This window comes from Pyxicephalus adspersus, chromosome 1 (assembly GCF_032062135.1).
Source record: "Pyxicephalus adspersus chromosome 1, UCB_Pads_2.0, whole genome shotgun sequence".
NCBI classification, from domain to species: domain Eukaryota; kingdom Metazoa; phylum Chordata; class Amphibia; order Anura; family Pyxicephalidae; genus Pyxicephalus; species Pyxicephalus adspersus.
In genome coordinates, this window is record NC_092858.1 from 30,426,697 (window position 1) to 30,444,635 (window position 17,939).

At 33.4% G+C, this 17,939-nt stretch overlaps 1 protein-coding gene across 2 annotated transcripts; it reads left to right on the forward strand.

Moving 5' to 3' along the window:
- The first annotated feature begins 407 nt into the window (after positions 1-407).
- On the forward strand, positions 408-13,591 carry GJA3 (gap junction protein alpha 3). 2 transcript variants are annotated; one of them, XM_072405145.1, is made up of 2 exons: positions 408-640; positions 10,415-13,591. In XM_072405145.1, the coding sequence occupies exon 2, from the start codon at positions 10,432-10,434 to the stop codon at positions 11,686-11,688; it is 1,257 nt and encodes a 418-aa protein (XP_072261246.1). In that variant the 5' UTR covers positions 408-640; positions 10,415-10,431; the 3' UTR covers positions 11,689-13,591. The 2 variants fall into 2 exon arrangements, with proteins under 2 accessions (XP_072261246.1, XP_072261254.1); XM_072405153.1 differs by lacking the exon at positions 408-640 and adding an exon at positions 3,219-3,628.
- The last annotated feature ends 4,348 nt before the right edge of the window (positions 13,592-17,939 follow it).

The window sequence follows — 17,939 nt, forward strand, 5'->3', positions numbered from 1 at the left end:
ACCAATAAAGAAATATTGGAAACTGCCAGATATCCTATTACATAAACCCATAAATCTTAGTCCTTAGAATGTGTAAGACAAGCAGTAACACATTAATAAAATACTAATTACACTTATTGTCAAGTTGTGTTACAGTTTGCTTGTAGAAAGAATAAATGGACACTTTGCTACACAGTATCAGTTGATGCAATGCTTATATGTCATCAGACTTCTGCAAATATCAGACATGAATGGAAATATACATGGTCAGTAATGAAGTAATGTCCTGACCTGGTCAGAGTGATGTCTCCTCCCTTCCCCAGTGCCCCCACACATAGTGTACACCAGGGCTGCATGATATTTGGGTGGCTTCACCCAACTGGGACTGGGATGAGGTTTACTAAGTGGCACTGAGGGGCGTGGCCCAGCCCAGCCTGCTGCTAACTTGATGGGTTCATCCATGCATGGTCACAGAATGTGACAGCAGAGATGGATGAAGAGGAGACCCTGGACTCTATGGAATCCCATCGTGAACATTAAGACGAGTCTGTCATCTAGAGGCACTTCTCTGCAACGTGTTTCCCCCCATCTTGGCTGCTGCCAAATGCTAAGAGGAGGAGATCTATGAGTAGAGTTGGCTGGCTGCAGTCAGGACTGTTTGGTAAGCTGGCTTGGAGAGGAATGAGTGGGAGGGCTGTGTGTTTGATAAGTGTACCTGAGAGCAGATCAATCAAATTGGATCATACCTAAGAGGAGCAGAAAGCTTTGCACCTATCTCCAGCATCCATGGCTTTGTGTCCTGCTATATATTAGAGATGGGTGCTCAGATGGCAGAATTTATTCCATTTGATTAGTTATGTCCTGCCAATCACAGACTACAAACTAGAGATCTGATGGGTGCTCTGATGGCAGAATTTATTTATTATTTTTACGTATTTATGTCCATCACAGACTACATACCAAAGATCTGATGGGTGCTCTGATGGCAGAATTTATTTATTATTTTTACGTATTTATGTGCTGCTAATCAGTAGCTATATATTAGGAATCTGATGGGTGCTCTGATGGCAGAATTTCATAAACTCATTTAAATACAAATACTTTGTAAAGCTTGTTTGGCAGAGTTAGGGCTTCAGGCAGGGAGAGACAATGTGCATAGTCTGTGCTGACTTTCCAGCCAGTTCCATAGACATGTAAGCCTCACTAAATAGTGACAGGTGGGAACACAGAGATGAATTTGTAACTCAATAAAATCAGTGCACTTTATAGGAATTCAATGGATTTCTATCTGTTATATCATTGTGTACCTACACACACAACATGCACAGGTGTACATACACACATATATGAATATACTCATAGCTATACATTTAAAAAGACATTCATGTATGCAAAATAAAGTATTCAAAAATAAATACATGCATATGTACATATATATATATATATATAATATATATGCATTATAGATGGAAGGTGAGATACATAGATTGGATAAAAAATATAGAAAAATATAAATATATATATAGGAGGATAGGAAGATAGATAGATGAATAGATAGATAGATAGATAGATAGATAGATAGATAGATAGAAAGATATGCATATATACAGATAGATATAAATATATATGGTAGGTAGATACATACACATATATATAAATGTACACATAGGTGGATTGATAGATAGGTATGCATTTATTCCTATATATAATAGATAGATGAATAGACAGATTTGAAAATATATAGATATAAATAGTTAGATAGATAGATGGATAGATAGATAGATAGATAGATAGATAGATAGATAGATAGATAGATAGATATTGCAAATATACAGAGAGATACATAGAATATATACAGCTATGCATGTTACAAATTGTAGCTTATATGTATATTATACTGTCCATACATGTGTATTTACATCATAAATAAAGTTTAACAGGTTGTTGCAGCTAATTGTATATCGGTTAAGTAAACTATTACTGTACTCCATGCTATCTGGGGACAGTAACCTATAGAAATCATAGCATTATGTCTACAACAAGAATCATTAAATAGACAGTAAGGACAGTACAAATGAGTAATTGTGCACCGATGTCTGATTTGCCCCAACTCACTGTAGGCATCCGTTGACCTGGCATTATTTCCCCTGGTTCAGCACTTCTAGACTTGCTGAGATAAGCATGTCCCAGAGGTGGCACACAGACATGTAAAGCAGGGGGATTTACTACATACATTTGTTGTTGATGCAACTGCATTCATATATTTCATAGGCTACTGCTAAAAGACAGCATAGGAGCACCCAAATATTACCATATCTCCCTGCACAATAGTAATCCCCTCAATGTGGCATGAAAGCTGCACTGTAACTCAAATATAAAGGGGTCTATTTTTAAAGCAGTGAATCTGATATTCGCTAAAACATTCCCTGGTGGAGAATCAAATGCTGTCATTGGAACACATGCACCTGTAACATTCTCCAGCAAGGAAAGTTTTAGTGCATGTCAGATTTATAAATAGACCCAAAGGTGTATATTTTGATCAGATACAGCAGGTTATTTCTTTAGTCATCTAACAATACCGAAATCAGTTCATGTACACACTGATAAACAAAATCATATAACAACTTTGTGTCTAGAAGTCCATGATATCACAATTGAACAAAAAGTTCCTAAACCTTTTCCTTTCAAATTACTCTAAGCTCATTAACCTTTATTTTTTTCTTTTGTAAATGTGAACAACAAAAAAATAAAATTGATCAACGAGCTTGAACTATAACTGTAATTTTGTTGTTATAGTTTTATTTTGTTGGATGACATCACATCACATATGAAACACATTTATCCCAGGGATATCAGATTGCTTATACTTGCACCTTGGTAGGATGATGGTGTTTGGTAATACATAGTGTAGTCTTGTCATTATATGTAGGTTCTTATCTCCACATTGTGGTGTATAGACCTGTTATCAATCCTTTCCATGGCCTGGGCAATGTGGACACCCCTCAAGCACCAAATTAGGCTCAGGGGAGTTAGAACATGCAGGATTGGGGATTGGGGGAGGGACACAGATTACCCTGATAAATTTACCAAATTAATCCCTTGTATATATTTGTACTTGTATAGTAGTCGGATCATCGGATCTGACATAATGGGTACTTAGGAGATGCTGATTAGTTGCACACATATTAGTTGTACCACAGCACTTCTATCTTAATATTTTATAATTCATGTTACTTCTCCAACCTTCTAGGAATTAGGTTATATTTCATGGTTGAAATTCATTATTTTTGTGTATGTTTTTATATTAATAACTTAAGAAGGGGTTTGGAAAGCTTCTTTAATAATACATTAATTGATTGTATCATTTATACATCAGACTTTCTACTTCTGCGTCGTCCGAGTTTTGTGTTAGCAGCAAGCAGAAATTCACACCAAATTCATATCAAATTTGTCCCATTAAATGTCTTCTTTAAATTCTGATCATTATCATAACACAGTGAGGAGACTCTTATGAAAACAGTGACTGTGGCCCCATGCTTGGACAGAATTGAAGTGGCTTTTGGTATGTGGGCATCTGACAGGCTGCTTTATTAACGCTCTATTCTCCCCCAGTACATCAGGGCTCTGCACTCCTGCCATTGTGCTATAGGTAAGTGTCAGCCTTTAGTACATACTCCTAGCCATAACCTGCCATCACAGTGATTCATATAGAAAGATAAAGGGGGCAAAATTGATATTTCTAAATGACAAACACACAAATAGGGACAGTCACTTTGTTTTTGAATAAGATATTATTAGAGACTGTAGGGCTCAGTAGCTCTTTTGAGACATGTTAGAGCATAATATAAATTATACAGAGCTATATAAATGCAGAAAGTTGGTACATGATGATAACTTTTATTGGCTAATTAGATGTATAAATCAGGGCATTTGCATTGTATCCATAGACAAAGATAAATGATCAAACCCATAAAAATGAAACGTCTCTTGATGTGGAATCAATATATAGTGTACAATTTTGGCATAGGATTGTAAATTGAAAGCCTTTACTATCAACAAACTACATTAAAATTCTATTTTTTTTATTAATAATTACTGTATTTAATATAAGTTGCTGTGATTGGCTGCATGTGTATATTTATCTTGGCAGTCGTAGGGATTGTTTCATTCTTTAAAAGTGTTTCTTGCTTAGGTATATTACTAGTTATATTAAGAATAATTTTAGTATGTTATTTAGATCCTAGATTGTAAGCTCTTCGGGGCAGGGTTCCCTCCTATTCCTGTGCCACTGTCTGTATCTGTCTGTCATTTGCAACCCCTATTTAATGTTTTTTATTTTTTTAATATTATTAATAATAATAATAATAATATTAATAATAATCCATTATGTCTATTATGTCATAATTTGTTTCTTTCAAGCTGTAGTGAGAATACTCTACTAGTACTCAGGAACTATTGGGAACGTCCCTATTAATTAGAACAAAAACTATTAGTTCTGCAAAACTGTTGCTAGCATTACCTCCTCCTTCCCATGACCCCCTTTCCTTCTGTTTACCAAGTCTGATGTAAACTGTTTTATTTAAATATTCTGCTCAGCTACACTAAACATTTACAAGATACAAATTACAGGATCAAATACAAAGACTTAACATTACACTAGAATAAGTGCTGCCAATTTTTCTATTGCTGTTACTAATTTACAGTATTACGGCTGCCCATAGCAATCACATTTTCATTGTCACACTCCAGCCACATTTAGTTGATAGAAGCAGAGTTTTTTTTTGCAGTAGACAGTTTGTGTTAATCTTATTTTTTTGGCATAGTTCACCATTGCTGGTGTCTAATAAAGCATAAATGATGTCTTTGCTCACAGATTGACAGTCTTTATTGTTTTGTGTATTTGAGTTTTGTCTGGAATAGTTGGTTCTGTAAGGTATCCTCTGTCCCTCTTGCCCATCACAAAGTTGTGGTATATACTGCAATGTTAACTATCTCTCTGATAGTTTTGAGACTGTTAGAAAACGATAATCAGAATGTAATTTAATAATTACATATTTATTCAATTTTTATAATAAAATTATAATTTAATTTACGTAAAAGTAATTGATAACATAATTAATAAACAGTTCAAGTGCCACCTAATTTACAAAATTGGTTATATTACATCAAGGTGTAGATAAAAAACAGAAACAGCATAAAAATAAGTAACATGATCCCCCTTTCTTTTTTTGTTGTTTCTTGTTTTACTGTTCCTATTGAATTGTTTTATTCCTTGTTTATAATACCCAATAAAAATGTATTGAAACTAAAAATATGTTAAATAAAAGGAATGCATTTTTGCATAGGTTTGTTATTCATGGGCAAAATAGGATTAATTTACGGCAGGCTTAACTTTGCAAAGTCAATGTTCCCTCACAGTGGAGCTCTGTTTACGTTAATCAAAAAATCATATTTAAGGAAAAAATGTATTCTTTAATTGAATATTTAAACACCTTCATATCATTCATTAAGGTGCATTCTTTTAGTTTAAAGTCACCATACCAAGTTCCCAATAGTATAATAAATGTAACAAGCTTTAGATAAAAAGAAAAAAATAGAAAAAAATTGCATAATGTATTAGGGCGACCAAATGAAAAAAAAATGGACTTACCTATATGATTACACAGACCATTGAATGAATAGTTCATTCCAGACTGTTTAGACTAGTATTGTACGGTATTATGTGATAAACATGTTTTATAGTGTATTACCATACACACATGAACCACAGTGGTGCCTTGAGAGTGATATTTGTTTTGAATGACACCCAAAGGCAGCTAGGCTCCAAAGCAGAATGCACTTTAATTTTGGCAAATCACAATGAACAGGTATGAAAATGAAAACAGTCACAACACCAGAGTGGTAAGCTGGAATAAATACACTTTGGTGGAAACTTTTTTTTTAGTTTTTGATAAAATGTGGAAGGTTCAAAACCTCTGTATTTGTGGTGGCCTCATTGGGTAGAATCCCTTCATTTGTCCTGGTGGTCACAGAGATTTGAAACAAGGAGTAATCATAATTTTGCCATGTGAGAAAGAGGAAAGTGTAAATAATTTGGTGGGAACAGATGTTCTGGTGACAACTGTCTATGATGGGATTTTTCTTTACTTGCATATGCCTAAATTCATATCATTGCTTGTTTTACCAAGGACCCATACATACAAGTGGCATAAGTGAGTGAGCAAACTTTTTGCCTAATGCAGGTTACAGGGTTGATTCACAATAGTACTGCAGTTTTAAAGTGATGGTACAAAAGTAGAAAAATGTGGTTTCTGACACTTCTTGCATGGCTGTTAAAGATGCAGAATCTGTGGATGTCAATATGATCCTGGCTTTACTGTCAAGGGAGCCACTAACCTAGAACAAGCATGAACTATAGCAGTTTAGACTTTTGGGACTTTATTGGTTGCATGTTTGTTCTAGTTCAATAATTCATTAGGAACTGAAGGCATGATCAGGATGACTACAGTGCCGGTGGCTCTACTGCCACCATAAACCATTGCAGTGTGCTGCAATACCAGGACCTCTAACTTGAATACCAGACATGCTTGTGTACAGCCAGAATATCTTATCTTATCTTTTATTTATTTATTTTTTATTTGTTTGCTTTTCCTACATTTTTTGTTTTTAAGTTGTAATTCTAGTATGTGTCCCACATTCCATACTTTAAGAAATTCTCTGCTAGGGCTTTACATGATTTTATACCTAGTGATTACATTAAATTAGGTCAGTCTTGTCTGATGTAGCATTGATATTGTACCTGATAGTAACATTGTGTAGTTTATCTCAGATAATAAGGTGATTTTTTTATATCTCAGATAAAATAGGGTGAAATATAATTAGGAATTCAGTTGTACTGAAAAATTGATTTTGTATATTACCTAGTGTGTACTGTACAATTAGTACTGTAGATAGATTATGCCTAAAATCAACTTAGCATACTCCTGGCATACTTAGCACAGTCCTTTTTTTCTATGCATTGTCTGTTACCATAACAGAGCACCCCTGAGCTAGATGGATATCATTCTATCAGATCCTCATAACCTGATTCCCTGCTACAGCGAAACAAGAGGTTCAGGCTAAATCTGGGATGTAGTCTTTTATTATTTTCTCCTCAGCTCAAACCCACTCAGCTTCCCCCAGTGGGGAATATGGTAAGCAGAAAGAAGCCCAACTAGAACGACTTTAGTGCTTCTGCTATGATCTTTAAGGATGAATGGCTACACAGGTCATCAGGGTGTTGTGCATAATGAAAATATTACAGCACCTTATCATGCAACCAGTGAGCTGGGTCTTAGGAGAAATTATGTCAAAATCTCTTGATGTCAGTCTGGAGGATGTAGACCACCCTGGATTTTACTCTGATGTGATTCTGAGCCTCTATTATTGAAAAAAAATAAAATGTACTACAGATCAATTGTCAGCCGGGGATGTAAAGACTGGGAAGAAATGGCTAGATGCTTCTGGTTGTCCATCAGCCTTGAAAAAAACTCTGTCAAAGCCCTGTTTTATTGCATTTTGTGCCCTTTTGCATATTTCCACTGACTTGGTGAATTATTTCTCTGTCTGGTGAAACCCTTGACGGAACATGAAGTGAAGGTAAATCCCTCCAAGCAAACCCCGAGGGCAGTAAAGCTTAAAAGATATGCTAAGACTTTTCCACTCTAATTTACATCCTGCATGTTCACCTAAACCTTAACCAAACCTGGGAGACTTTGTTAGCTTGACCTACTTGTATTGGATGTTTCATGTGGACTGGGAAACAGCTAAACTTACTGTGGGGACTTTTAGGTTGTCCACAAACATTAGATAAAGGCTTCCTGATGGCAGCAATCTGATGTGTATGGGACCCCAGCAAGGATGAGGGAATTTTGTACAATTGCTACTGTCTTCTTTTATTAAGCCAACACCTAGTGTATCTAAAGTGAATCCCTAGCTTCCTAAACATGAACAGTGGATCAAAGAAATTGTGTTTAAGGATACACTGGCTGTCATAGGTACATGTGCATATTGCCCAATATAAATATATGTACAAAATTTGAAACAACAAAACATCAGCAACCGCCTTAGTAGATACACCCCAATGTAAATGAAGCTCATGACTTTGCTATCAAATTATGAGTGCATGTATGTCCTACCTAATAAAAATAAGATTGTATGATTTTATTATTATGGCATATTGTCCATATATGAGATGACCGTTACCTGAAAGGCTGTCAGCAGATGAATCGAAAGAGGATTTCATGTTTATGGAGTACATGTAACCAATTTGTCTTAAGAGAAAATTAAAAAATCTTGCCCTTTCACTATTGTTTTTTTGTTTTTTCCACACCAAGGTAGTCTATACTAAGTAGTGTTTTGCTAACCTAATTTCAGACCATGAACAGAAACTTTTATAGAGGTGTTCCACTTAGTACAATACAGTCACATTTATAGTTACAATAGTAGTTTATACTAATGACAATGGCCAGCTTAAGGAAGCATGGATAGTGACATCTATGACTAATGGACCTTGTGCAATATCAACAATCAACCTTTCAAAATTAAAACCACATGTATGGTATATTATCCCACTTTATTTCCTCAATGGTACCTCCACAACTAACCTGTTTCACCACACAATAACAGGTTGCCAATTGCATTAGAAGTAACTTCAAAGGATATTATTAACCTATTATCTGACTTGCTCATTTTATGTTATTACATCATAACCCTTACTAATTTTAGATCATACATAGTCTTTAAATCTCTTTTACACTGTTCTTGAACTTTTTATACAGTTCTGTTATTATTTATTTATTGTTCTTTATACATGATCTTTTAGCTATTTTTGCCATGAATCTACTCTTTAAATGAATTATTCTATTCTATTCTATTAGCATTAACACCATAGCTGTACTATGCAACGGTTGTTTTTTTTTTAATATGAACAATATCTATTACCACCATATATTTATTTATTTTTCTCATGTAATAATTTTATTATCAATAAAATCTTAATAAGCCATGGTGTACCCAACCAGCCTGACAACCCTGCAAAAAGCTAAAACTACTTCTGTGCATGGTTTTTAAATATACCTGATTTGCTTATTTTGCTTCGATTTGGGTAATGTAAACACGTATTTCAGTAGTGCTGGCTCAGTTTGCAGAAAACCTACACAAAGTGCAAGGTATCATATTGTCATTCTATATAGTGTTATGTCCAAAAACAATACTGATAGAGAATTAGATAAAATCATAGGGTTGGTTTACTAAATGCTAAAGAATGTTCACTTTGCAAAGTAAATGTTATCCTAACCTAATGAATGATGTATTCTTTTCTCAACCAAGTGAACGTTTATTTTTGAAAGCAAGCAATTTCAACTCATTTAGTAAGTCATGTTTGTTAGTAGTTAACTGTATTATTGAATTGGATCTGCAAGTTTTTACACCTTTGACTTTCACCTTTATATTTTTGTACAATACATTGCTGTTGATAAAAGACAGAACTATTAGCCTAGGCAGTAGTGGTGGTTGAATTGTTGCAATCAGAGTAATTTGAATTTGGGATTTGAGCAATCCAAGTTTGGATCTGATATTATAATAACACCTGTTATTGGGAGGTATAGCTCATTTAGTCCAGCTGATGAACTTCTGATACAGCTGGAATTTTCATTTGAACAATTTATATAGTTTGCAATCAATATATATATGTTATATAAAAAACTGGAAAAAGCGGTGTATAGTATAAAAAGCTGTATATGTATAAAATAGTTCAGTTACTGATTTAGCCAACCACTATGACTAAAGTGGTTAAACATTACCTTTATTGGTTTATTTTATTTTTTTAATTATCACCCAGCTATTAAAAGGCGTTTAACCTCAACCAGTCTAAATCTCAAAATATTTAAACAAATTCTTTAAAGCGCCTAGAAAAACTTGAGGTCTGAATACAGATATCTGGGCAGGCTGTTATTTGATGTGATGAATCTTTTTAGTAGGTATAATACTATTTTTATGCCTAACATTTACTTTGTCCATTTGCTATTGGAAAATCCATGGTACCTAATATATTTAAACTAAAACTGCTTACTTATTATTTAATAGTTTTAGATGGTTTACACTTTTGAGTTATACTGTTTCAAGTTCGTTCAGACCACATGTTTACCTGCTGGTTGAATATTCAAATTCCCTTGCACATTAACAATTACTTTTTTAAGTAAACAGCCCAGATTACTTTAGTAAATCAACCCAAAATGTAACAACAAAAGTTTAACAATGGCACCATCAAGTCTTTTATTTGATTTACAATTAAACTTATAATTTACACGTCTCGAAATCCTAAAAATAAAATAATTAGAATTGTTCTTACATTTATATAACTAATATTTTCTATATCCATCTGTTGATTTTTCAGGATAGAAATCAGAAACAATGGGTGACTGGAGTTTTTTGGGAAGACTATTAGAAAATGCACAAGAACACTCTACTGTCATTGGAAAGGTCTGGTTGACCGTTTTATTTATCTTCCGAATTTTGGTTTTAGGAGCAGCAGCAGAAGAAGTGTGGGGGGATGAACAGTCTGACTTTACTTGCAACACCCAGCAACCTGGTTGTGAAAATGTCTGCTACGACAAAGCCTTTCCTATTTCTCACATTAGGTTCTGGGTACTTCAAATTATTTTTGTCTCTACACCCACCCTTATCTATCTGGGCCATGTTCTGCACATTGTGCGGATGGAAGAGAAGAAAAAAGAAAAGGAGGAGGAGTTAAAGAAATGCGTTAAAGATAATGATGAGAAGGAACTGCTCCTCAGAAAGGGTGTTGAGAAGAAGGAGAAACCCCCAATCAGGGATGAGAGGGGTAAGATAAGAATAGGAGGTGCACTGCTCCGCACTTATGTCTTCAACATTATTTTCAAGACTCTGTTTGAGATTGGCTTTATCGTAGGGCAGTATTTTCTGTATGGTTTTGAGTTGAAGCCCCTCTACCGTTGCAACCGTTGGCCTTGCCCTAACACTGTGGACTGTTTCATTTCCAGGCCGACAGAAAAAACCATTTTCATTATATTTATGCTTGTAGTGGCTTGCGTGTCTCTTTTGCTGAATATGTTAGAGATTTATCATCTGGGGTGGAAAAAACTCAAACAAGGTATGACAAACCGATATATTCCGGACCCTGCTTGCAATAAAGCAGATCCTCCTAGTCCACTTCCACGAACCGCTCCACCGAGTATGGCTTTTCCGCCATATTATACTGATGCAGCTGCTGCCCCTCCAACCTTGCAGCAAGTATATGCTAGATCACCTGTCTCTGATTTTAAGATGACGTCACTAACAGAAAAGCCTCTTGACCCATCCTTCTTCAGCGGCCACCATGATCATCATACCCTAGCCAGTGAACAGAACTGGGCTAATCTGGCAGTGGAGAGAGAACGAAAACAAGGATCCAGTATAGCCAGTGCATGCAGTGCAACAACTTCTGCTCCAAGCAGTGTGAGAAATGAGGAAGCATGTGAGGCACCAGTGGTGTCAGGAAGTGGAGCCAATTCAAGAGCAGAAGTGGGTGACATACCAGCTACAACCACTGTAGAGATGCACCAGCCTCCGGTGTTGGTAGACACAAGAAGGCTCAGCAGAGCTAGCAAGGCAAGCAGTAGCAGAGCTAGGTCAGATGACTTAGCTGTGTAGCAACTAAGCTACCAATAGAGAGCGAACCAAAGCTAACAGTGGAGGAATTCACTGGGTAAAAAATAAGAAAGAAGCATAAAAGAGAACCATAAAGCAAGAATCGTATTTTGATGACTTCTTGAGTGTCACTGGTGTTTGTTTAGCCACCTTTGCCACTTAATGAGTCTCAAATGATATTACATAAATATAAAAAACAGGAGATAGAGAAACAACAATAATTAACATGCAAAGGCAGTTCTTAATCTTGTTATCCTTAGACCGAAGTTTGCTGTTATTGCACACTGTGAGTTGTAGATAGCACTTTGTTGTTTTAGAAATTAGCTGTTAGAATTTTCAGGTGGTTAGCTGATCATTTGCCTTTCTTAACTGCAACAAAACAAAATAAACATAAACACCAAATAATTAGGCTCTGTAAATAAATTGAGGCTGAGGAGAGAAAACTCATACTTAAAGAGTTAACAGTGAGATGGATATAAACGAATGCTACAAGTCATGTATTGTATATAAGGGCAAAGAAACTATGCTTTTATTTCATTCATCTGAGGCACAGAAATACCAATATATGAGCACTTTTATTGGCTACATGGGTTGTTTAAATGACACACAGTATACCAAAGCAATCTTAAATTCTTGATAGTATGCTTTTTAAAAAATGTCTTTACAGTACGTTATCTGTGTATAAGATGAAAGCTGTCAAGCCCAAATGCTGTAAGAATAGGTAATACTTTCAGTAGAATATAAAATTATGAAAAGAAAAAACTAATATATTTATGTTTGTTACATAACTAAAGCCACTAATAATAACCTAGTAGCATATTTTTTTTGTTTATAACCAATCATCATATGTTTTTTTTGTTATTTCCCCAACTGTTAAAATAAGTTATGATAAAGATTACAAATTTATCAGCCCACCACATGTATTATTAATTTAACATGAAAAATTTTCTACATAAAAGCACAAAACTCAATGTGTTTTTCAGTTGATTCCTGTTTGAGACTAAGGCTGTTTCCACACACATGATGTAGGCATGGTCCAATGTTGTCAAAATCAGGAACCTTACCCTGAAATATGACAAGTAGCAGATGCTGAAACACATTTGAGGTGATTACAAAGAGGCTTCAGGGGAATCAATGTTGTTTTTATATAACAAAAAATGAATAAAATTTTACTTTTATTATTGGTGGATTTTATGTAGATGGGCAGTGGCTGCTTTAGACAATCAGCAATTGTTAAATCTTTCTTGGTTTGGATCAAAAACAGTTTTGTGAATCTTGCTCAAAGTTAGTTTGAAGAAGCCCAAATTGAAGTATTTGGAAGAAAGACTTTTTAGGGCTAATATAGAAAGTTGTTTAAAACAAAAGTATGGGAAGCATGACCACAGGCACTGCAATAAGAGAACATGCTAATTCAATGAAAAAATGAAGAAAAAAAATCGAAAAAACTCCTTACACAGTATGGTCTGCTCCAAGCACACTCTGACAATATGGCTGCTATGAGGCTATGAGGCCACCCTTTTATAGAAAGAGGGTTGGGTTATCCATTCCTTCAGAATATTGGCTGTTGTGAGTCAGCTGACCACATAATAGTATCCTTTTTTTAACCATAAATTCATGTATCACGAATCTTGACGTTTTGCAGCAAAACCCTGGTTTTGGCAAACCTAAGCTGCAGCAGTGAAATGCAAAACAAAAAAAAAGTATAAATAAAATATAAAAGCATCCTGCAAATTATGTGCATAGCAATCAAGTACTAAAGGTAATGATATATGCCTAACTGATGTTCATTTGGGTTTCCTACATTTTAAATATAGAACCTTCATTATTTAACCAAGATTGATAAGAAAAAAAATGTATTAGGTTGTCTTTTGTTGTTTCTTGTTGAAGTAGAACAATATGAACATTGTTTTCTTTCTGTTTGAGTTGGACTAACAAATATTTTAATTCAGCAGCACAATCTGCAACATTTCAGGGAAACTCTTCCACTCCTAATACAACATAGTTTACATAGTTCAACAACTGTACATAATTTTTCACTTTATTACATGTCCAGGATTTTAACAGTTTGTATGCTGTATGTAATACTCAGCATGAATGAAAATGTAATCAGTAAATTTCCACAAGCACATGAACCTTGGGATCATTTGTCACATTAACTGTTACTCCTCAGCTATACATTTTACATGTATGAAACCAGCCAAACATTCAACAGACTATTTTACTTAAGATACAATTAAAACAAAAAATAAATAAAAAAAGGCAAATTTGCTTGGAAAACTTTTCATCAATCATCCCTAAATATTTTAACGAATACTACTATTGAGGTTTTTTTTCTAAGCTACATTTAGCTCAAAATTCTAAAATGAATAATAAATCAATAATCTTTAATTTGTTTTTCTTTTGCTCATCTTTAATAAATTTATATTTTTAAAATGTAATTATTAAGTAATGTTCCTATAGATCTTCTAGGTTGCTATCTATCAACTGTTATTGTTAGGAAAGTTTTTAGATTAGTAATAGAAAATCTGAGAAACTATGCTGCTTTCCTGATACTGAAAAACTGAACTGTACGAAAAACATCCATTTACTATATTTATCCTGATTTTCTTGAGTACATTTAACTACACACAGAAAGCTAATCTTTTAGGGATGTTTATTATTTTAGCTATTTTGAATGTATTGATTGATCCTATACATCAACATGTTTACATACAAAATATGCACATCCCATATAATGATTTTTTTAAAAAAATTTTGCACCATTATTTAATGTATATGACAGTAAAATTTAATGTGTCATTTTGCTTTAAAATGTACTCAAATATTTTCATTTACTGTTCTTTAGCAACAATTATTTGATAAGTGTTTTAATATCTAATCAGATTAGGAGGCTAAAATTGTAATTTGAGAATCATCATTTAAAAAATGTATTTTAAAATAGAATACAGTAGAAATAATAGAACACTTCTAAAATAACATCTAAGCATATTACTAATTTATTACACTGATAATAGGCTGATAAACACGTCTCAAGGAATAAGCTGAAAACAGTGTGGGTTACATGTGTTTAAAGATTTTAGGGTGTTTTGTCCAACAGTCTGTCCTCTGATGGCATTGTTTTTATAACTAGCATAAAGAAAGATCTACAACTCACAGCTTTATGTTAAAAGTTACGTATGATACAGTAACAGCAGGATGATACAGAAACTTTAAGGCATAATTCTAAACAATGCTTATGGTTACAATGAAATACCATAATCTGCCACAATACACCCACCATCAATTAGTTATGTTTTAACTAAATATTAATGCCGTTAGGATGTCCTATAGAATTTAAATGATCTTTGTGGCAGAATACTGTTCAGAAAACAGAGCTACCAGTGCTATCTGTATTAATATAATAGAGAAGTAATATTTTTAGCAAGCTTGTAGCAGTTGAGAACAAAATCAATATACATATATATGTTGCTATACTGAAAAAATAATGTCTTCTACTTAAAGAAAAATAATGTTTTAATAAACCAGAAACATTTTAAAGGTAGATTTCTGCCCTAGGATAAAAGTTACTGTCAAGTTTTTATTTTCAGATCAGCTGAAGTTACTCCTCAATAAGACCTAAACATTCTAGAAATTATTCTTCAGGTTTTGTGAACAGGTGGGCTGTTAAATCATTTCTACCTGATTATATAAAGGGGTGTTTTACTAAAGGTTAGTCAGACTCATGTATATGTGTTTGTATCAAGCAGCCAATTTGAAAAGATGCCTGTAAGCAGATTAGATAATTGAAGACATCAAAAATGGCTGATTTGTCCGACCTTTCAGTAATCACTTCCCCAAAATGTTTACAAAGATTTGCAAAATTGCATTACATTATTTGTATGTTTTCAACTATTAAAAATTTTAGGTCAGGTCAGTTTTGTTTAATATATTTTTTTCAACAAAGAAAATAATTTGATAATAATACATTTACCAAAAATATGTATCTGTATACCCTTTTTTATCTCGAAACAATAAATAATACAGCATTTTGTGTTAATATTTGAAATTAGGTAAGGTCAGTTTTGTTTTACAAAAAGCATGTCAAATTAATTTCCACTAAAATTCTTGTTAAATATTATTTTTCTTATTATTAATAAACAGGAATTATATAGCGCCAACATATTACACAGCGCTGTACATTAAATAGGGATATGAGCGAGAGTAAATATACAAGGACCATTTCAAAACAACTAAGGGAACATTTTCAATGATAGAAAAATGCTATATTCACTTTAAACAATTTTAACATTAGAATTTTTTTGTATTGACACAAGATTAAATAATATTTAATTTTTTTTCTTTATCAGAACATAACTTAATTTATGATTAGAATTCAAGGAAAATATTGGTCCTATATAAAATAAAACTATGATTTTGTTGGTTTATTTCTTTCTAAAAATACAAATAATTTATGTTTATGCTTTATTTGCACCAATGATATTATAAAATGCCTAAACGTTTTTATTTATTACATTTGACTTCAGCTTTGCACAACTGAAAAAAAGTACACATTTTGCAATTTATATAAAAAATTGAACAATACATTTTATAACATTAAAACAAAATTGGACAGTATTTTAAGCACATGAGTAAAACACATTTGCTGCACCATAAGTTGAACTATTTTATTATTTGCTTTATATTTTTGATTTTCTGTAGTTTTGATTTTTTTAGGTACATAATAAAATTCACCCATTATATCGAATTAGTAATTAGATCAGTGCAATTACATTTTGGAGACTATGCCTACCTGCAATATTTCTTGATATATTTAAATTAATCATACATCTATTCTATTCTTGTTTGACAGCTATTAGGTAGATACATATACACATGATAATAATAATATTAATGTTATTAATAAAAGATGTGATATAATTAACACTGCCATTGATCCAATTTCAGTTAAGGTTTTAAAGCGTTACAAATTCTTTACCATTGGACTATACCCATAAAATATTTATCAGACAAAGTCTTCAAAATGTAGTTCTCCAACAATATTATTGCATGTTTTTTACTTCTGTCCTATGTACTTTTAATTATGTTAATTGCACCTTAAAAATAGTTTCTTTAGAAACATACCAAATGTTCAATGCCTTAAACTTCTAGAAAAAAACAAGTTAAAAAATGCAATTATTAAAAAAAAATAGCTGTTACAAAAAAAAAAACCTAATTTCAGCTGTGAATTTTTATTTCATAACCTATTTATTTCAGGTGGAAAGATTCAATTATTTGCAGAACTACAAAAAGAACTTCTCATTGCTGAAAGATCAATTAACAGTTAGGTGTGGGTCAGATTTTGGAAAATTAAAAGGTTGGTGTGAATAAGCCCCTAGGCTCACCCTACCCCTTATAATAACACTGTACAATCCTCTTAGGATCAACAAACCAAAACTGTAAATATAATGTTAGGACCTACCTTCACAATTCAATCTATATGTATTGAATCAGGCTGGTCCTTGAACTACATAGTTGCAGTAGATTAAAGGACATTTTTATAGTCATATTAACACGTTAAACTTTACAACTGAACTCCAGGCACATAACTTAGTCACAAAGGATACAAATCTAATTTCTATGTACCAAATGCTTTTACAAACCAGGTACCTTGTAAAAATAGCAGTAATATTATTGTAATATTGAGAGCAGAGGCTGGTACCCAGTAGGTTCTTCCACTACAGCCTGCCTGAAGAAAACTTCAGAACACAGATACAAGACCAGTCATCCTGCAGAATGAAAAAGAGGAGTGATTGGTCATTGTTGCAAAAAGCTCTTGTGCAATTGAATTGAGGTTTTATTACAGCGTTTTTGCACGGTTATAGCAGAAATACACACAAACTCATGTAAAAACATACAGTGCATGCCTCTTGTATCTAGGCAATATTTTCTCATGCCAGAATTCAGTTTTAAGCTGATTGGGTGGTTAAGATCAACTTTGGTAAAATATGATTTGATTTACTGGTAAATAAGAATATATACTGTGGTAATAAAGTCCTCTAGTAGGCTAACTAGCACTCATAACTTAAGAGCATTCATAGAGATTTATCATTCCTAAATCAGCTTCATATAGACAGAATAAAGCCTTTAGCAAAGGATGCGCCTGCAATCCCTGTTGTTTCAAGATCTCCCACTCCTGCCTGCTAACCGATCTCAAAAACAATCACCCCTTTAAAGGAATAAAATGAAAGCCACTAATAGGGTTTTATTTGCATGAT